Source organism: Nuphar pumila, chromosome 6 (genome assembly GCF_984573655.1).
Source record: "Nuphar pumila chromosome 6, dmNupPumi1.hap1.1, whole genome shotgun sequence".
Classification (NCBI taxonomy): domain Eukaryota; kingdom Viridiplantae; phylum Streptophyta; class Magnoliopsida; order Nymphaeales; family Nymphaeaceae; genus Nuphar; species Nuphar pumila.
The window spans coordinates 105,342,094-105,364,365 of NC_143254.1; the positions used below are offsets into that span (position 1 = coordinate 105,342,094).

The 22,272-nt window shown below is 38.2% G+C and overlaps 1 protein-coding gene across 3 annotated transcripts in view; it reads right to left on the reverse strand.

The window, feature by feature from the left end:
- LOC149835538 (casein kinase II subunit alpha-like) overlaps nucleotides 1-11,605 on the reverse strand; it is a 57,077-nt gene extending 45,472 nt beyond the window's left edge. For all 3 annotated transcript variants that reach the window (XM_090008569.1, XM_090008568.1, XM_090008567.1), the window contains exons 1-3: nucleotides 11,201-11,605; nucleotides 10,711-10,840; nucleotides 9,858-10,052 (exon numbers count right to left, since the gene is read on the reverse strand). In XM_090008569.1, the coding sequence (XP_089864695.1) occupies nucleotides 9,858-10,052; nucleotides 10,711-10,840; nucleotides 11,201-11,505 (630 nt within the window). In that variant the 5' untranslated portion in view covers nucleotides 11,506-11,605. The remainder of the gene's footprint in view (nucleotides 1-9,857; nucleotides 10,053-10,710; nucleotides 10,841-11,200) is intronic.
- Nucleotides 11,606-22,272: the final 10,667 nt, after the last annotated feature.

Genomic DNA, 22,272 nt, shown 5'->3' on the forward strand with positions numbered 1-22,272 from the left:
ATATTTTCACATGGTATCAGAGCTAGGCTTAATGGAAAAGAAGATCGTGCATTTTTCTCTCTTGGTTGGAGTACCTCGTAAAGTGTGCTATTAAGTTGTGGTGGTTGGAGTGAAGACTCGGTCCTTCATTCTATATTCTAGAAGCTTTCTGCATCAAGAAGGAACTCATTTCGCATTGTGGTACGCATTTATTTCTCTTTGAATCCTCTCTAATGGGCGAAAAGGATTCACACTTCTCTCTTGGCTTCAAATTAAATGAAACGAACTATCATGTATGGGCCAGGAATATGGAGGCCCGTATAAAAGGAAAGGGTCTTTGGGGATATGTTCAAGGAACTATTCCCGAACCCGAACCTAAATTTACTATCCTTGAGAGAGGGGAGATCAAGGTTCTTGAGGGAGAAGAAAGAGAAAAGGCCTTTGAAGATTACAATAAAAAGCATGGAGAGTGGGAAATGAAAAATTACAAAATACTCTCATGGTTCTTCTCTTTGGTTGAGACCAAAATTAATGCCAACATTCTAAAGTTCAAAAAGGCATATCAAGTATGGGAATATCTTGAAAGAATGTATACTTCAAGAGATTTGTCCCATAAATACTATCTCCAAAAGAAGGCTTTAACTCTTCAACAAGGAGAAATATCCGTTAGAGAGTATTTTGCCGAGTTATCCACTATTTGGGATGAACTTGCTCTCCAAGAACCAAAATGGAGTGGTAAGGCAATTGAATTGAGGGCCAAACAATTAGAAGAGAATCATTTCTTTAACTTTTTAAATGGGCTTAGACCCGAGTTTGAACAAACTAGATCCTCTCTCTTGTCTTCTTTCTCTTCTCCTCCATTGGAAGATGTGCTTACCAAATTAAGTGGAAAAGAAACTAGATTGAAAATGAATAAAACCAATCTAAGTGTGTTGGTTGTTCCCTCTAAAGATGAGGATGAGGGTACTTATGCCGTCTCAAGACCGGAGAATAATGTTAAAACCTATAAACCCCCTCATTTTAACAAAAATCAAGGAGGAAGAGAAAATGGTGGGCATTATGGAAGAAGAGATTATAGTAAGATCATATGCCATTTTTGCAAAGAACCGGGTCACATTAAACCGGTATGCCCTGAATGGAAGAAGATGGTGGATATGTCTACTACTTTCCAATCAACCAAGGAGGAAGGTCCATCAACTTCCAACCATGCTACTTTGTCTCTCAATCAAATCATGGAAGCTCTTCAACCACTCCTCAAGGGATCCGTTTTCGGAGCCGCCATGACCACCTTCTCTCCTCCCGGTAAGTTTCTTTGGCTCTTAGACTCGGGTGCATCCTTTCATATGACTCCAAATGTTTTTGCACTTTCTAAATACTCAAAAAATTTGTCACCCTCTTTTGTCTCTACCGCGGATGGAGCTTCTCTTGAAATAAAAGGAATTGGTGATTTTGAAAGACAAGGTTTTTCTATTCCTAAAGTTAGATTTATACCAAAACTAAATTTAAATTTGCTTTTCGTCTCTCAACTATCGGATCATGGGTGTGATATCAAATTCTCATCAAATAAATGTTGGATACAGGATCGTCGGTCCGCGAAGTTGATTGGGGAAGGCTCTAGGAAGGGAGATCTTTATCTTATGGAATTTCTTCAAATTCCAAAACCCTCTTTTTGTAATATTGCCCAACATAAAGATATAAATGTTTGGCATAAACGCCTTGGGCATCCAAATATTGTCAAGCTTTCTTATTTACATTTTGCTAAAACTTTATGTAAGACAATTTCAATTGTAATGATTGTATTCTTGGTAAAATGAGAAGCTTACCTTTGGACAAAGAACTATGTTTTCAACTAAGCCTTTTGAAATTGTGCATTCGGATGTTTGGGACCGGCACCCGTTGTGTCTAAGGGAGGTTTTTCGTATTATGTTATTTATGTGGATGATTTCTCAAAGTATAGTTGGATATACTTCCTCAAACATAAACATGAGGTTTTCTCTACTTTTAAGGTTTTTCACATGATAATACAAAATCAATTCAATAGTAAATTACAAATTCTTAGAACCGATTCCGGGGGAGAATATCTCTCAAATGATTTCAAAAGTTATATTGAAAATAATGGGATTGTTCATCAAAGGTCTTGCCCCAAAACTCCTCAACAAAATGGGTTGGCCGAACGAAAACATAGACACATAATTGAAACTACAAGAACTTTGCTCATTTCTCAAAAAATTTCAAAAAGATTTTGGGCCGAAGCAGCTCTTGCATCGGTTTATCTCATAAACCGGCTTTCATCCAAAAACTTGAATCAAATATCTCCATTGAAATCCTGTATAAAAAAGAACCCGATTACAATAGGTTAAGAATTTTTTGTTGTAAATGTTTTGTTCTCACCGATAAGAATGATAAATGATCTCCCAAAGCTATTCCTTGTGTGTTTTGGGGATATTCAGAAAGACAAAAAGGTTTTAGGTGTTATGATATTAAAAATGATAAACTATATGTTTCAAGAAATGTAACCTTTTTAGAAAACATGAGTGGTTTTGAAGAACACAAAACTCATGAAGATAATGTCGATTACTCTTTTTTGCTTGAACTATTATCTAGAAATGAAGATTTTTTTAGCGATGATGAATTGAATGTGAATGAGGATATAAGTGAAAGTATTCCTCAAACCATTCATAACGAGGAAGAAATGATAAATGAATCAATTACCTATACACATAGAGATAAAAGCACTTTTAGAAGTGCAATAGAGACATATAGTGACCTTAGTGAATCTTCCAACCACTCTCGAAGAACTGAAAGATCTAGGAAAAATCCTTCTAGATTTATATCTTATGAGTCTTTTTCTCCAAAGCATAGGGCATGTCTTAGTGTCATTCACTCATATCAAGAACCTAGAAATTTTAAGGAAGCTAAGGAAATGATAGAGTGGAGGGATGCCATGGACAACGAACTTTGAGCCCTCAACAAAGCCAAAACTTGGGTTTTTCAATGTCTTCCAAAAGGAAAGAAAACAATAGGATGTAGATGGGTTTTTAAAGTCAAAACCAAGAGTGATGGCACTCTCGAAAGATATAAAACTCGTCTTGTCACAAAAGGATATAGTCAAGAATACGGCATCGATTACGAAGAAACCTTTGCCCCCGTTGCACGAATGGTTACTGTAAGATGTTTGATCACCATTGCATCTATTAAAAAATGGAATACTTACCAAATGGATGTTAAAAATGTCTTTCTAAATGGAGACCTTAATAAAGAAGTCTACATGGATGCCCCTCCTGGTATGAACGTACCAAAGGGGAAAGTCTTTCGTTTGCAAAAAACGCTTTATGGTTTAAAACAAGCCCCTAAGGCTTGGTATGATCGATTTAATGATGTGATGGTTCAAGATGGTTTTACCTCATGCTACACTGACACTGCTCTGTTCGTCAAAAAGTCTAATCCAGGAATTGTGATTTTACTGTTGTATGTTGATGATATGTTGATAACAAGTAGTGACATAAAGGGCATCAGAAACATTAAAACCACTTTAAAAGAAAGGTTTAAAATGTCAGACTTGGGGTATGTGACTTACTTTCTTGGTATCGAGGTAGCCTACTCTCATAGAAGCTATTTTTTGTCCCAAACTAAGCTTGCATGTGAGATTCTTGACAGATCTGGTATTACTGATGATAAAATTTGTGAAACTCCTGAAATTGTGGGTTCAAAGGTGAAAAACGATGATGGGATTCCGTTGAAGGATCCTACCCCCTACCGACAACTTGTGGGGTCTCTAATGTATCTTAGCATCACAAGGCCAAACATCTCACATGTCGTGCACACTGCAAGCCAGTTCCAGCATGCTCCTACATCCGTTCATATGGGTGTTGTTCTCCGAGTTGTCAGATACATAAAGGGAACTTTAAACAAGGGAGTTTTCCTTTCCTCATCTTCTGAGTTAAATTTAATTGCATATACTGACTCTGATTGGGGAGGTGACCTAAATAATCGTCACTCCACTACAGGCTTTTGCATTTTTTTAGGTGAATCCCTGATCTCATGGAGATGTAAGAAACAACAGAAGGTGTCTTTATCGTCCACCGAAGCAGAATATCGAGCCATGGCTTCTACAACTATGGAGATTGTCTGGATTCATCAGTTGATGCAAGACATGGGAATTCCAATTCAAGAACCCACAAAGTTGTGTTGTGATAATAAGAGTGCAATCTATATTGCAAAGAATTACACTTTTCATGAGCGGACAAAGCATATTGAGATGGACTGCCATTATGTCAGAGAGGCATATCTACAAAAAGTCATCGACCTTCCTTATGTGACTTCAGAATATCAGTTGGCAGATTTCTTCACCAAGGCGCTTTGCTCTTCAAGATTCAACTTTCTTCATAGCAAACTTTCGATCATTGCGCCCTAAGTTTGAGGGAGGGTGTTAAATTGTATCTCTCTGATGTATATATTACATATATATATATATAAAGAGAGATACATATACATATACATATATACATGATGTATATATGTATATGTATCTATCTTTATATATATATATATATATGTAAATATATATGTTTCTCTCTCTTCTTGTAAAATCTGCAAGGGTATTATAGTCATTTCCCTTCTTTTGCGCATATTCATAATTATGAATATGCTGTAATGTTTTTGTACTTTTACTTTTTCTTCTTTTCTTTTTTCTTTTCATTTTATTTTTTCTTTTTCTTGTTTGATTGACTCAAGTCAACTTGGAGGGGGCTCAACACTAGTTGTTGGGCCTGTCCAACGGTTAGAATTCTAACCGTTGGAGGGGCTCCAACAGCTAGTGGAGCCCCTCCAAGGCTCCTTGCCTGCTTATAAATAGGGGAGTTCCGCCTTTGTAAAAACCACTTCTTGGAGCTTTTGTTCTCCATTCTTCTTAATAAAATTCTTTATATTTTGTATGCCTTTGTGCATTTGAGTTTCTTTATTGTACCTTCGTGTACATTTGTTCTAAGTGTTCTTGTGCATTTGTGCACATTGGTGGTGTTGTGCTCATCGCACACTTTATCTCCTTTTTGAGATATTTTCATAGAGACTTCTTCAAAATCTCTCCTTTTTACCATTTCGGGACATTCATCTCAAAGTCCCAACTCAATTTCCTCAAATTCTTTTGTCCAAATTACTTTCTTCTCGAGGATTTCGTTTTCTTCCCAAAAATCACTCGGTATAAGGTGCAAAACCTGAGAATAATGTTTTACAAAACAAATTCTTCCACACCCAGATTGTCTGATTGGGGCATTTTTAAGAAAATTTGCCGTGTCTTCTTTGCCGTTAAGCTCGGCTTACAACCAGCTTAGCAGCAAAGAGGGGCATCTGTGAACACCTCAAATTTTTCAAAAAATCTAAAATTTCCCTTTTTACCCCTGGGGTCTATCTTCTGAAAAATCGGGTCAATTTTAAATCAAAATTTTTATTCATTTCTTGGATTCACGGGAATCTAGACTCAATTTTCATTTTTTACCCAGTTTCTGATCCAAATCGGATATCCAGATCCAATTCTAATCCTGAATCTCTTATTGTTCAAAAAATCAAAAAAAAAAATCAATAAACCAATATTCTCTAAAAATCTTGGATCCAGATCTATGTTGGAGTTCTTTTTCTGATATAAATCAGGTGTTTTTCCTCAAAAAACACATTTTAGAAAAATCTTAAAGTTTTAGAGCAAATTTTTTGTAAAAACCTTCAAAAATCTTGTTTGGATCGCTTTTTTCTTAATTTCCATCTTATTTTAGAACTTTTCTCAAAAAATATAAAAAGATTTCAAAAAAATATATAGCATAAACCTCCTTTCTGAAAAACTTTGTAATGAAAACCCTTGTTTTGAAAAAAACTCTTTTCTAAAAAACCTTTTATTGAAATTTTGAAAATAGCATAGGACCTCCATTGTAAAATCCATAACGGATTTCTGTTATAAAAAGGAGTCGAAGGCTCCCTTCCTTCCTCACCGCGCTTCACCCTCCCATCCGGCCTTCTCTTCTTCCTCTTCTTGATTTTTCTTTTTTTCTCTGCTCTCTTTTGAGCCACCGAAGAAGACTCTCCTCTTTCCTTCAAAAGCTCCGGCTTCGATCAATAAATCTGGTAAGCATCCTTTGCCTATGTTTTCCTTTTATTTCTTTTTAGTTTTTTTTTCTTTGGTTTTTGGCCCCCATTTACGCACCATTGATGGTGTCGAGTTGCTTGTGCAATCTCGACCCATCTCCGCGCAACAGCAACGGGATCTCTGATCCCAACAATTTTTCTTTATATATATTTTCGATCTAATTTGATTTTAGTTTTCTTTGTTTTATTTTGTCTTGCTCGATTCCTGTTCTTACTTTTTATTAGCTTGATTCCTGTTTTATTCTCATGTTTGATCTGCTTGACTTTTTTTATGCTTGATTTATGTTTCGATTCTGATTCGAGATTTTGTTTTTTTTTGGACTTGCTCGATTCTTGTTCAATCCCTATTTGGTCTTATTTTGATTTCTTTTTTTATTATTATTAGTCTCATTCATGCAGTGAGGGCACGATGAAACCTTCACGGTGTTTTGAATCTGATGTGGTTGTTCTTTGTTGTCACGTGAAAACCCCCAAACAACCACGTTAAGGGGACTGTCACAGGGCAGACCTACCAACAGATGTCGTGTGGAAGGTCGGCTGCAATATCCCTGTTTGCTTAGAAGGTTGGCACGCTGCTCACGAACGTACGATATGCAGTGCTAACAGGAGAAAAAAAGAGCCACCCAAAACTATCGGTGCTGTTTGTTTTCTTTTATTCAAGTGGAACGTCAACTGAAACAAATGATGGAACTGTTGGGAAGGAAGCAATAACAGTACGTGAATGAAAAAAAACACAAGCTAATCAAATAAGGAATCAAAGAATATCTGAAAAGACCAAAAGTTGTTGAACCGAAGACTTGAATAAAAAGTTGTTGCAACAAACAAAAGACTTAAATGCAAATATCCAAAAGTTGCTCTAGCGTCAGAACGTGACAGACAAAGAAACAAGTAAAGCTAAATGTAAAGACAAGAGGACAGACCAATAGAAAAAGGAAAAAGGAGAAAGCTGACAGTCAGAAGAAAGGCTGCAAAACCAATAAACTAAAATAAAAATTACAGGAAACGAAAAAATTGCTGCTGCGTTTTCTGAATCTCCCCCTTCACGAAACCCTAGGCAGCTTATTTAAAGGGTTTTGGTTGGATTTCGGGTTTCGGGTCTGGACCCGGACCCGATATGAACTCTACGTGTTGTTGGATCTGGACCTGCTCTGCATCATTCTCTCTGGGTTGAGAAGAAGTCGGCTTCGACGATTGATCTTTCTCACAGTAAGCATATAGATCAGACACACCGAAGATAGGCGCTTCCATTTAAAATTATGATCTGCTCTTGACTCTGCAAGCGTACCAATGACCACCTCAACCCAGAAGTTGTTGCCTTCCTCATCCCGAAAAGTTCTTGATGATGGCTTGCTGTCCTAGAATCGACGGTGGAGACGCACCCAACGTCCACGTTGAAAACGAGTAGTGGATTGAGCGTCGATGTGGTTGGCCACCCGAGTGCGGTGACAGTCGACCCATGCCCACCGAACCTCCAACTGTCGAGCGTGCCATCAGAGTCCATCGAAGCGAGCCTGCACAGGGATGCCCGATGCACGATGCTCCAGCAAGAGGCATATGCAATGTTTGATAACCAGTTTGAGAGTCGCCTTTTGCATCAAAAATTGTTTCAACCATTCAGTGACCAGCAGCAACGACAATTGCAAGAGGACTCACCAGGAATTCTCCAAAATTCGAGACTTGACCCACCTGACCAAACATTTATGAAGGTTTATAAATCTGGTTGTGTTGGGCGATCACTAGACATTGCTCGGTTTAGCAGCTACCACGAGCTTTTGACTCCGTTTGGGATTGCTTTTGGAAACAAGGTCTTGGATGGGTATTCCTCTATGAACAGTGAGCAGAGTCACTTATGCATCCGGGGCAGATATAGTGAAGTTTTCATAAGGTGGTCCGGTTTTTGGTAAGCATGCTTGTATTGTTGGTATTCTAGCCAAACCCTTACCGCATGCTGGAGGGACAGAAATTCAGCCTGTGCCTCCATGGGGTGACATAGCAGATGGCACAGACGGACAATTTTAAAACAAATCTACAGGCTTTGATTTGGAGTCGTCTAGGAATATAGATACATGTTGCCTATCATCAATGTGTTTGATTTATATGCATATCATGGTGACAACAAGTCGTCAAAGCCGACTTTTTCCCAACCAGGGGAGAATGATGCAGAGTAGGCCCAGATCCAACAACATGTAGAGTTCATATCGGGTCTGGGTCCAAACCCGAGACCCGAAATCCAGCCAAAACCCTTTAAATAAGCTGCCTAGGGTTTCGTGAAGGGAGAGATTGAGAAAACGCAGCAGCAGTTTTTTCCTTTCCTGTAATTTTTATTTTAGTTTATTGGTTTTGCAACCTTTCTTCTGACTGTCAGCTTTCTCCTTTTTCCTTTTCTTATTGGCCTGTCCTCTTGTCTTTACATTTAGCTTTACTTGTTTCTTTGTCTGTCACGTTCTGACGCTAGAGACACTTTTGGATATTTGCATTTAAGTCTTTTGTTTTGTTTCAGCAGCTTTTTATTCAAGTCTTCGGTTCAGCAGCTTTTGGTCTTTTCAGATATTCTTTGATTCCTTATTTGATTAGCTTGTGTTTTTTTTCATTCACGAACTGTTATTGCTTCCTTCCCAACAGTTCCATCATTTGTTTCAGTTGACGTTCCACTTGAATAAAAGAAAACAAACAACACTGATAGTTTTGGGTGGCTCTTTTTTTCTCCTGTTAGCACTGCATATCGTACGTTCGTGAGCAGCGTGCCAACCTTCTAAGCAAACAGGAACATTGCAGCCGACCTTCCACACGGCATCAGTTGGTAGGTCTGCCCTGTGACAGTCCCCTTAACGTGCTTGTTTGGGGGTTTTCACGTGACAACAAAGAGCAGCCACATCAGATTCAAAACACCGTGAAGGTTTCATCGTGCCCTCACTGCATCACTCATACTTGCACTTTAGACAAAATATGTTTATCTTATCATCGAAAAATCATTTCTAAATACCGTGGTTGTTCCATGTTAAAGGATGTGGCAACCAAATACATGAATTTGTGATGTCTATCCACTCGCTTGGCTAGCTCCAGCTATAACACTTCAAGAAAAAATTTAGTAGTGTGCTTCACAAAAAGTGGTGTTTCGAATAGGTACAACAGGAGCACAACACCTAGAAAGGCTTTCATCCTGTCCTTTATCGATTTGAATGGCATGACAGGTGCTCACAAGTCCTTCACACTTGATAATCTGGCTATAAGCATTCATTTCCTGTTGACTGGTTGCATGACTAAAAGACTCAAAAAGAAAGACGACACACCATAAAATAAATTATTAGTCATAAAGCATGGATTGGATGTTTCAATCGGCAAAGGCTACCATGTGGGACCAGATACAGGCAATGCAAATGTCACCCAACAAAAAGGCAAAAAGTGAAACTTCCAATAAGCAAAACCAAGGTTAACGATCATTAAAAAGGACTTTTATCAAGCAGTGGTTGATAATATTTCATAGTCAACATATGAATTATGTAGAACATTAAAATAATTCTACAAATTTCAAACAGCAAGATTGTTTATTTTGTGAGAGTTTTAGAGGTTAAGGCATCTGTTGAAACATTCAAAAATAAATGGAGTTTGAAGATAGTTTTCAGATAGCACATAAAAAAACATCTAACACCTACTCAAATTCCCATGCGAAGCACAGGAACAAAAAAAACTCAATTGCCATTTTCACAGAAACACTGCAACAAATATATGGAAAAGCATAGACTTGCCTTCAGCAGCTCAAAAATATAATATCGTGTATCATAGTCAGATAACGTTGGATAAAGAACTTTGAAGTCCGCATTGTTGACATATTCAAATATTAGACTGGGGGTCTTTGACTGCTGATCTCTAACAATATCAAGCAATTTCACAATGTTTGGCCCGCCACAAAGGTTCTGCAAAATCTTTATCTCCCTCTTTATCTGCATCCACAAGATTAACCAGAGAGAGATGAGGAAATGCTAAGTAAAAAAAAGTAACAAAAAGAACCATAGAAAGGTCATACAATATATGAACAATGACGGTGTTTGGCGTGCTTGATAAAACTCAACACTTGTAAAAGAAGACAAAGCAGAAAAGCCGATTCACAGAAGGAAGCGATGCTCAACTGACATGGAGATGTAACTTGAGGCAAATCAATTACATGTACATAGTATGCGATGCAAACTGATACTTGTTAGTTGTTACACCCTTCCAACAAAGGGTTAGCTGTGTCACCCATGAACAACAATATCATGCTCATTGGTGAATTATAGCATTCTGAGGATTCTGAGCATCCCATAGTCCACCTCTGCCCTTATTCTTAAAGAACTGAGAGCAAGCCAAAATAAAAAGCTACGGACGACAACTGTATTCAATTACGAAATAAATTGCTATAAGCCATACAAAATAAATGTCAAGCCAAATGAATAATGTTCTGGCAAGTAGTTCTATCAAGGAATAACGCAACATCAAGAGAAGAGAGACTTCTAAATTCATACTTTGAAGACACGGGATATTATGAGAGTCCTACGTAATCATGAATGACATTAAGAACGGTAAATATATGTACACAAATAAATCGTAAAGGCCAATCCTTACCTTCTTTTTCTTCACAGGCTTAAGGATCTTAATGATGCAACGCTCGTTGTTCGTACAATGAACACCTTCGAAAACCTCGCTGTATTTGCCCCTTCCTACCTTCCGAACCACCTCATACTCATCCTGATCCCTGCAAGAAAGAACTCCCGCGCTGAATCCAACCCAACTCTTCCCAAAATCTCAACAAAAAAACGCTCTAAACTCTAAATTCAACCCAATCCCTTCAAGCATGCCCTCAAAACCCCCTACATTTCACCTATTTCAACCGAGAATCCTCAAAAAGGCACGTAAAATTCCGATCTTAAAACCCTAACTCCAACAACAAGAAAAAAGACAATGCCACACTAATTCACTCAAAAATTCCATCGAGAAAACTAGATCTTACACCTGTTTAAACAAATATGCCTGCAGATCAACGATCTCATCAGAATGAGACTCAAAGATCCCTAAAATCCAACCACAAGCGAGAGAGAGAGAGAGAGAGACTGACCCCCACTGGACGGTGAGGTTTTCGTAGTCCCAGTAGTCCTTGGGGCGGAGGACGTTGACGTCGCTGTAAACCCTAGATTTTGAGGTGGCTCCGGGCCGCCGGACGGACTTTCCGATCTTCTGCGCCAGGGTTTCTGGCGGGGGAGGGCGTCGGCGGCAGGCGGGATCGGGGAGGGCGAGTGGGGCTCCGCAGCGGATCTCCCGGCGAGGGGCAGAGAGCCGGGCTGCGGGTGGTGGGGCGGCGAGGGGCAGGGAGCGGTGGTGGACGAATCGGCGGAGGATGTGACGGAGAGGGCCCTCGGCCATTAGAGGGCAGCCGCCAGCACCACCACCATCGAGCCCTCTCTTCGAGTTGCCTTGCCTTGCCTTACCTTTTTCCTTCGTTTCCTAACCGGAAAACCCAATCAGGCAATAGCTGCTGATGCCTTCATTTAAAATGGGTCGGACGTACGACCCAGATCCGAACTGAAACTTAATTTAATTATCTAGTAATAAAGTCCCGTTTAAAACAAGTTTTTTTAATATAATTTTGAAGACCAATATAAACAAGAATAAAACTGGTTTTGTTTTAACTATGACGCCAAAAAAACGTAGAAACACTTAAAACGTGAAAAACTATGCTAAAAAAAAAGTCACCTTCTGGATAAAACTCTAACGTGGAATTGAATTTTATTGGATCTCAAGCGTTTGAAAACTGACCCTGATCACTCAGCAAATGCAGTAATAAAAACGCAAAAATACTTCCAAATTGTAGAGATATTGAGGTTACTAGGGGTGGCAATTTCTGACACGACCCGCCAACCCGCCTCTTAGGCGGGTTCGGGTTGGGCTTAAGCCAACCCGTTTAATAAATGGGTCGACCCGCGTAACCCGTTTATTAAACAGGTCGGGTTCGGGTTGGGGGTATGTCAACCCGCCAACCCGGCTGACCCGTTTAATAAACGGGTTAGGCGGGTGGGTCAACCCGCCAGCCCGACCTGCCTACCTGCCAACCTGATCCGTCAACCCGCCAACCCGACCCGCGAACCTGAAAACCCGTTTACCCGACCCAACCCATTTATTAAATGGGTTGGCGGGTCGTGTCAGGTTACCCGTTTATTAAACGGGTCGGGTTCGTGTTTGCCACAGCCGACCCGTTTTGGGTTCGGATTGAGGTATGCTGACATGCCAAGCCGACCCGCCAACCTGCCAACCCAACCCGATTGCCACCCCTAGAGGTTACCACGGACTCTTCATTTTTTTTTTTAAGAACCCTCATCGAAGGGAGGTTTACCTCGGGTGGGCTCCACACCCACCGATGCTTTACGTAGCCCACCTCTGAAAGGTACGGACACTTATAGTACCATTCACAAACATAGGCAATATTTGAAAATATCGCAAGAAACACATCTTTTGGTTGTCTTTCTGAACAACCAAAATATTGTAATATTATAATTTTAACAAAAATATCATGATTATGTCTCAATGCTTAGATTATTATCGGCTAAGTAAAATAGGTTACTTTTGTTAGATATTTAATGTGGTCTTCTAAAAACTTTTGAGGAAATTGATAGACATACAAATATGGTTTTAATTATGTCCATGAAATGTTGTTTAATGTGGTATTGCATGCAACTATGATTTGTTAGAGATCTTATCTTAGTTTCTATCAATTTTGGTTGTGAGAAACTTATATAAGTTGTATCAATTTAAACACTTTAGCCTTAAAACTTTAAATACATTATTTTTTATGTTTTATATATCAGGTTAGGGGTAAATGTTGAGGGCATTGAAGTGACGTGGTGTCTTCTTTTGTTTTTTGTGCAATAGGATATTCTAAAAACTAGGCTTTTAAAAAATAGACTTACTTACGGTGTTATTATAAGAAAATCATTAAAGAAGTAGAGAAAGAAACTGTGTAACATGTTGCACACATGCCTGTAGTATACTCGACATTGTCTCTTTGTCAGTTAAGCAAATTTAATATGCACGGAAGCATACAGTCTTATTGAGAAGCAATGGTTGATAACCACATTGTTAGTAGCCTTGAAGATAAGTTGATTATGTAAACATTGGTCTTAGACACAAAAGGTGTCTTATATTGAAATTATATGTTTATGAACTAGGTAAGCAAAGCTTTTATGATGCTCATAACTGTGATTAGCAAGAGTGCATTATATTAAAGATAAATCATTAGTACATCTTTCAATATTGTGTCAGTTAGTATGTAAATAAATAGGTAGCCAACATCTTGTGGTTTTTCCACCACTAACCACTCACAAGCATCTCATGACACTTCAATCCGGTGATTCATGCTACGTCTTCAAACGTGATGATCATCTCTATATCTCCAAATCAAAAGGTGTTAGTTTTTAGATCCTAAAACTCCACCACGACTTCTTAGAGGGGATGATTGATCTTCCATGGTGAGATATTAAAAAAACTTCAGAAATACATATCATCAAGCATTTTCTTCATGTCCTTCGGGAGAGCTTGGAACCACTGTTGTGCTTGAAACTAATAGAAGCGGTGCATGCGGCTGTCATCGACTTATTGCTTCTGCCCAGGGGCATCGGACCTTCTTTTCCTCTTTGAGAAAATCCTCAGAGCTTGCACTTTTTTTCTCGGCATTCGCCCCTTGCTGAGTTGTCTTTTCTCCTTGTTGAAAAGCGTCATCACATTGCACAACTGTCTCTAACCCTGATTGAGAAGCATCGGGCCATTGTGCAACTTAGTCCTCCCCTTACTGTGATTTATCCTCTACTCTTCTATCCTCTACTCTTCTACCTCAACTGCATTTTCAGCATCCAAGTGAGCACATGGCTCAAATAAATGCTCCTTCGTTGAGTCCCCCTCGTTAGAGTCTTCGAGAATATCAGACATCATTATGACAACAACCCCTTTATCAATTTTTTGGTTAGTGTTTGCAACTGCTTCTTAAAGAGTGACGAAAATTTCAGCTTGCATTTTATGTGGTAAATGTCTAAAAACCTTTGTTTCGGCCATTGTTGAGGCAAAGACTATGAGGGTGTGACACTCTCTCTCCAAGTTTCAAGATATTCATGTACTTTGCGATACAATGGTTGAAGGACAACATAGTTCACGGATACAGGGTTTTCAGTCATCATAATGCCAATAAAAGGTCATTAGAATGTCAAAAATAGTTGTCGAATTATTTTGGGGACCACAAATAAAACCTTAGATTATGAAAGAATAGTGTTAGAATTCGAGCCCTAGAATGTGATATATTGGCTGCTACTATTTATATAACACGGAGGAGCCCAACAGTCGGTTCAAGTTTAAAAGATAGTTCACATACTATTTTATGTGAATTGCCTATATTTTTTTGTGAAGTAAGTCAGGTAATTGTGATGTTTGGAGGTTCGAGTTTAAAAGAAAGTTTGCTAGCACATATTTTATGCTAATTTAGTAAAAATTTTATGCGCAATAACTCAAATATTTGTGAGGTTTGGAGGTTTGAGTTTAAAAAAAATTACAGATTTGTTATACGTATTTTTGATTTTTTTATGTGAAGTAATTTAGGTATTTGTGCAATTTGGAGGTTCAAATTTGAAAGAAATTTTGCAGATATTTTATGCGACGTTATTATATTTTTTATGCAAAGTAACTCAGGTATTTGCATTGTTTGTTGATTCGAGTTTAAAAAAAAATACAAATTTTTTATGTAACTTTAGAATTTTTTTATGCGAAGTAACTCAGGTACTTGCGATGTTTGGTGGTTCTAGAGTTTAAAAAAAAGTTCTCTCACACTTATTTTATGTGAATTTCATAAATTATTTATGTGAGGTAACTCAAGTATTTACGATGTTTGTCGGTTTGAGTTAAAAATAAATTTCATAAATTTTTCATGCAACATTATTACATTTTTTATGCGAGGTAACTCAAATACTTGCAATATTTGTTTGTTTGAGTTTAAAAGAAAGTTCACTCACACTTATTTTATGTGAATTTGGTAATGTTTTAATATGCGGTAACTCAGGTATTTACGAGGTTTTAAAGTTTGAGTTTCCATCAACTCAGGTCATTCTCCGCTACCAAATGGTGAATCCGCCATACCCGCACCACTAGAGGATCCACCAAATTGTTTTTTGACAAGGTGATAGAGATTAAGTGTCGGTTGAGGCGGCAGCAGTCATCGACTAAGGCATATATGGTAGAGACGAAGGAAATTCATATGTGAAGGAAATTCATGCCGCAAATGATTGTGAAGGCTAAAAAGGTACTAAAAATAAAAAAATTTAGGATTTTTGATAGTAGAAGAATTTATGAAATTTCAAGGTCTTTCAGGAAATATATCATTTTTGCCATACAATATGAACATTTTGGTAAAGGGATATTAAAAGTTTCCTTGAATGGATGTCTGCTAACATCCAACCAGTATTGCCAGGAAGGGCCCTTTTAACCTTATATATATAAAATTGGGTAGGTACTTAGTAAAATATGCTTAATGATACATGCTTAATGGGTTTTTCTGCTCTTTTAGTATTTTTTCACAGTTTTGACCCCATAAATGTGTTGGGCATAGTCGATTGATGAGGAGTCCACACCTGGATCATATGTTTTCGATGAAAAAGTGATCCTTGGAGCCCCAAAAATTTACAAAGATTTTAGATTACTAATCCCTATAAAATCAAGCACATAGATCACAACTGTACGATAAAAACATTTGAAAAAATATCAAGCACATTTCATTAAGCACCTACCCCTCACTATATATATATATATATATATATATATATAGAGAGAGAGAGAGAGAGATAGATAACTCCGCCTGTGTATAACTGATTAGTTATACACTGTCGGTCCCAAGCTCGAATAAAGGAGGAGGGTTGCGGTAGGCCTGTGACAGCCAGCATAAAAACTTTGTCATACCCTATGAAAATGAACCAATATGAGAATTTCGTTGGGGCGTTCCCTACTGAGCGACACGCTGTCCTCTCTAGGCCCGGAGGCAGTGATAAATGGGCAAGGGTTGCTAGGTCGTCGCCCAGAAGCGACGCGTCACACCGGTGCCCGGGTGTGGTGTCAAATAGGCAAGGGTTCCCTCACTTTGTTGGACGGGTAGGGGTAAAGAAGTTAGTCCAAGACCATAAAATTAGATTAGCCACTTGGAACATAGGGTCTTTAACTGGTAAGTTGGTAGAGTTAGTAGATGTTATGTGTAGGAGAAAGATTGATATTTTATGTCTTCAAGAGACCAAATGGGTAGGTGAGAAAGCTAAAGTGATAGAACCTTGGGGATATAAGATTTGGTATACAGGAATAAATAAGAATAGGAATGGAGTAGGGATTGTTATGAGTCGTCAGTTTATAGATAATGTAGTTGAGGTCCGTAGGAAGGGTGATATAATTTTACTTATTAAATTAGTATTAGGTACAGATATTATTAATATTATTAGTGTTTATGCACCTCAAGTAGGTTTAGATGATTCCATTAAGCATCAATTTTGGGAAGATTTAGATGAAGTAGTACAAGGGATATCTTATGGAGAAAAGCTTTTCATCGGCGGTGACCTTAATGGACATGTAGGCATTAGTAGGGATGGATTTGAGAGTATCCATGGAGGCTATGGTATAGGAGAAAGAAATGAAAGTGGAGAAAGGATTTTAGATTTTTGTTTGTCCTATGATATGATCTTAGCAAACACTTGGTTTAGGAAGAGGGAGTCTCACCTAGTAACTTTTAAAAGTGGGGTTAATACGAGTCAGATAGATTTTTTCCTACTTAGAAAGAGAGATAGGGGTTGTTGCATCGATTGTAAGGTTATACCGGGAGAAAGTGTAGCTACACAACATAGAGTCTTAATTTTAGATCTTAGAATTAGACAATGCCGCAAAAGGGATAGACATAGGATAGATCCTAGAATTAAGTGGTGGGCACTGAAAGGAGCTAAACAAGGAATGTTTGTAGAGCAGGTAGTTAAGGAAGCTGATAGGTGTCTCGAGGAGGATTCAGAATCAATGTGGAATAAGATAGTTGGTGGCATGAGAAAAGTGGCTAAGGAGGTATTGGGTGAGTCTAAAGGCGGTGCACCACTAGGTAAGGATACATCATGGTGGAATGAGGATGTCAAATTAGCTATTAAGGTTAAAAGAGAGTGTTATAGAAATCTAAGTAAGAGTCGTGATAATGAGAATTTGGAGAAGTATATGATAACAAAGAAGGAAGCTAAAAAAGTTGTTCGGAACGCGAGGGCTAAGGTATATAAGGCGGTTTATGACAAGTTGGATACCAAAGAAGGCGAGAAGGATATTTATAGGCTTGCAAAGATGAGAGATAGGAAATTGAAGGATTTGGGTATGGTTAGATGTATCAAAGATGATACGCAAAGGGTTTTAGTCAAAGATGAGGAGATTAAGGAGAGATGGAAAGATTATTTTGATAAGCTATTTAATGATAGTCATGCTCAAGATCTTGGAGACTTCTCCATTCCTTTTCATGAGATAAATCGTGACTTCATGCGCAAGATTCAAAAGAAAGAAATTATAGAGGCTTTGAAGAAAATGAAATCAAGAAGGGCAGTTGGCCCAGATGGTATACCTATCGAGGCTTGAAAATGCTTGGGAGAGAAAGGTTTAAAATGGTTGACAAATCTTTTTAACTTGATTTGGCGAACAAATAAGATGCCTAATGAGTGGAGGAAGAGTACTTTGGTGCCTTTATATAAGAATAAGGGTGATATACAAGATTGCACAAACTATCGTGGTATAAAACTCATGAGTCATACTATGAAACTTTGGGAGAGGGTGATTGAGTCTAGGTTGAGGAAGGTTGTCATGATATCGGAGAATCAATTTGGTTTTATGCCTGGAAGATCAACTATGGAAGCTATACATCTTCTTAGACAACTTATTGAAAGATATAGGGAGAGGAACAAAGATTTGCATATGGTTTTTATTGATTTAGAGAAGGCATACGATAGAGTACCTAGGGACGTTCTCTGGTGGACAATGATGAAGAAAGGTGTTTCTCTCAAGTACATTAGTATAATTAAAAATATGTATGAAGGAGTAGTAACCAATGTCCACACTTGTGGAGGGGTGACAATCAATTTTCCGATAACGGTTGGGTTACATCAAGGATCTGCTTTAAGCCCTTTCCTATTTGCGATAGTGATGGATGAGCTTACGAGATCAATTCAAGAAAATGTACCGTGGTGTATGTTGTTTGCTGATGATATTGTTTTGATTGATGAGTCTAGAGCTGGGGTTAATGCTAAGTTAGAATTATGGAGACAGACATTGGAAGCTAGAGGTTTTAAGTTGAGTAAGAGTAAGACTGAATATATGGAATGTCGGTTTAGTAAGCAACGAAGTAGTGATGGGAGTGTAGTGAAGCTTGGTGAGTAAGAAATACCGGCGAATGATTATTTCAAATATTTGAGATCCATCATTCAAAAGTATGGAGAAATTGATGAAGATGTAAATCATAGGATAAAGGTTGGGTGGATGAAATGGAAAAGTGCAACTGGAGTGTTGTGCGATCGTAGAATGCCATTGCGGTTGAAGGGAAAGTTTTATAGGACGACTATTAGACCCGCTTTACTATATGGTACGAAATGTTGGGCTGCCAAAATACATCATATTCAAAAAATGAGTGTAGCTGAGATGCGGATGCTTAGATGGATGTGTGGAAATACAATAAAAGATAAGATTCAGAACGAGGAGATACGTAAGAAGGTAGGTGTTGCACCCATTGAAAATAAGATGCGAGAGAATCGTTTACGGTGGTTTGGACATATTCGGCGAAGGCCTAATGATGCTCCAGTTAGAAGGTTGGAGAAATGGGAAAATATATTAGTTAAAAGAGGTCGGGGTAGGCCTAGGAAGACTTGGATGGAGATGATAGGAAAGGATATGAATGCTTTGAACCTCACCGAGGACATGACATTGGATAGAAATGATTGGAGGAAAAGGATTCACGTGGAAGACCCGAAATGAATTTCTTTTTTGGTTCATATCGCTGACCCCAATTGTTTTGGGATGAAGGCGTAGTTGTTGTTGTTGTTGTATATATAGATAGAGATAGATAGATAGATAGATAGATAGATAGATAGATAGAGAGAGAGAGAGAGAGAGAGAGAGAGAGAGAGAGAGAGAGAGAGGTGTAGTTGCACAATCACTAGGAGCTCAATGTCACCGAGATGATGTTGAGCATGTGATGGATGTTCCTCATCAATTTTCACAAAAATGCCTTTACTGGCACACTAAAAGTTTGCGTCAGTAAAGGACTGGGACGTTTAGAGGCGCACCTAGGACTTTTACTGGCGCTTTTAGTGCACCACTAAAGGTCGTTTATGAAAATTAACGTTGAGCGTCTTTTATGCATCCCAATGGTAGTTGCACACTTAAGAATTGCACAACTACCACTTTTTCTCTATATATATATGTCTATATATATAGAGAGAGAAATTGATAGTCGCTTACACGTTAGGTGCAAAATGATACATGCTAAATGGGTTTTGGTGCCATTTTGGTGTTTTTTTTAGTTCTGACCTCATAAATGTACACGACATGGTCGATTTATGAGGAATCCACACCTAGATCATGTGTTTTTGATGAAAAAATGATATTTGGAGTCTCAAAAATTTACAAAGATTTTGGACCATTGATTTTTTGAACCTTATAAAAACTCACTTATGTCAAAATTGAACACTTCAAGAGTTGATTCCTATAAAATCAAATACATAGATCACATCTCTATGATCATAATTTTAAAATAAAATTAAAAAGGTTGAAAACTCTATTTAGCAAGTTTATTTTGCACCTAAGGTGTGAGCAGCTACCAATCCCTTTATATATGTATATACTTTCAAAATGAAACACGTGGTTCTGCACAACCCATATAATATATAACAATTTATTTTTTTTAGTTGCACAAAATAACAAAAGTCCCTCTTATTTTTTAGAGAGAATCATTGTTATATTAGGGTATGTTTGGCTTGTCTCGTGCATCACACTGTACAAAAAAGACTTCAAGAACATGATTTTTAACAAACATAAGATGTGGCGGATGGCGTTTCGCAGATCCGCCACATCCATTATTGTGTATAATTTTTTATCCACCTCCCCCCTTGTTACAAAAGGAACGGGGATAGAGGGAACAAATTAAAAAAAAATCGTGCAGTCCCTTCCAGCAACCTCTTTGACTACCTTCCCTTCGAGCTTGGAACCCTCTTTTTCCTCCGCCGCCTCAACCACCACACCCTCCTCTTCCTCCAACCTCCCCTCGGTCGCCCCCTTGCTCCTTCTGTATCAATTTCCCAAGGAAGAGAAGTCGACAACGACGCAAAGGAGGAGGAAGAGCTCTCTGTTCCTTGTAATTTTTGCATGAGTTTCCTATTCCTTTAAATTCTCCTCGTATTTTAGCATTTAATCTCGCCGTCGTCGACGATGTTGGTGACTCCTGACCGATCCCCTCATCACCTCTCCCTTTCGAAATCCACTACTCCCCTCTGAAGCCCTAACCCTAACCTTGTCATCGCCCCCAATTCCTTTGCTCTACCGCCCAAGTGATGCCATGCCTCCCAGCCCACCATCCTCGAGGAGGACACCTACATTGCGGTGATTGAGCGAATAATTGAGTATGACTTCTTCCCTGACATCCCCAAACTCCACGTTCGGCTTGACTAGATCTACGCAGTTCGTTCCGGAGACCCCTTGCAGATCAAAAATGCCTAGTTGAAGATTCTAGACCATTGTCGTGCCGTCAGCGATTCCGCAAGGCCTCAAACCCTATCTGAAACCCTAACCCTACGATCGACTTTCATGATGACCCCATGGACGCACGATTGTATGTCATATCAACGATCAGCAGTGGCAATGATTATGCATACATTTTAGGGTTTAATTCATATTAAACTATGCATGATTTTATAGAAAAACGCATTAAAAACCCAAGTTTGTTGTTAGTTTCGAGAAAATATGCAAAAAGAATAAAAAATAAAAAATGCTTGAAAATGAGTTTAATTTGCAATTTAGTATAAAGTTTATCACTTGCAAATAGTTTTAGTAAGTTAAGTTAGTAAAATAAAGTCTTTAGAAATAGTTATGGCTTCGATTTGCTAAATAAATAAGGAATTAGTGCATTAGAAAAGAAAATACCTTTAGAGAGCCTTGTTTTGGAATTATTTGAAATAACAAGAGGACTTTTTGTAATTTTTTAAAACACCCTAACATGAGCTTTAAAAGCTCACTTAAGGGAGGGGCCTCTCCTCTACGCATGACCTCCCTCTCTCTTTCATCCAAAATTTTCTCTTTTTCTCTTCTTCTTTCCTCTTTCTCTCTTCTCTTTTCTTCTTTATTGATTGGAGCTTTGCAATCCGGCGATGGTGTGAAGGTTGGAGGCCATCTTCTCAACCCAAACTGATAAGATCTTCCCCTTCATTCTTCTTCTCTCCCTCTTCTCCTCTTCTTCTCTTCCCCTTCTTTCTTCTCTTTGTTATTGATTTTCCATTTTAATTTTAGTAGAGTAATTAGATTAGATTACTGAATTCAAAATAAAAAAAAGAAACAAAAACAAATAGAATGAATTCTGTCCATTTAAAAAGTTCCTCTGTTGCATTTTTGTAGATCAGCCGGTGATTTTTCATATTTCTTCTGCGTATTCCGTGCATTAGATATTCTATTTTGAATCTTAATTACAATAGTTTTTTAGTTTCATTATGTAGTTCTTTCGTTATTTCCGTGTTTGCATCTCATTTCATTGTGAATCAACTGTGAGATTCACGGACTTTTTCTATGAATCAGCCATGAGATTCACAGAGTTCTGCTGTGTTCTGCATTCACGATATGTGCTCTGCTTCCAGAGTTGCAAACAATCTGATTCACAACACTCACTTCATGCTCAATCACGATCTGCAACATTCACAAATCACTGTGAGAATTAGATGTCGAAAATCCTAATTCTGATCTCAGATCGACAGATCTGCAGTGAATCTCATTTTCACGGCAAACCGAATTCACACAGCAACATCTCATTTTCACGGCAAACCGAATTCTTCAGCAGCATTCCCTGTTTATTTTCACAGCAAACAGATTCAATTTAGATTTTAAACATCATCTGCCTGAATC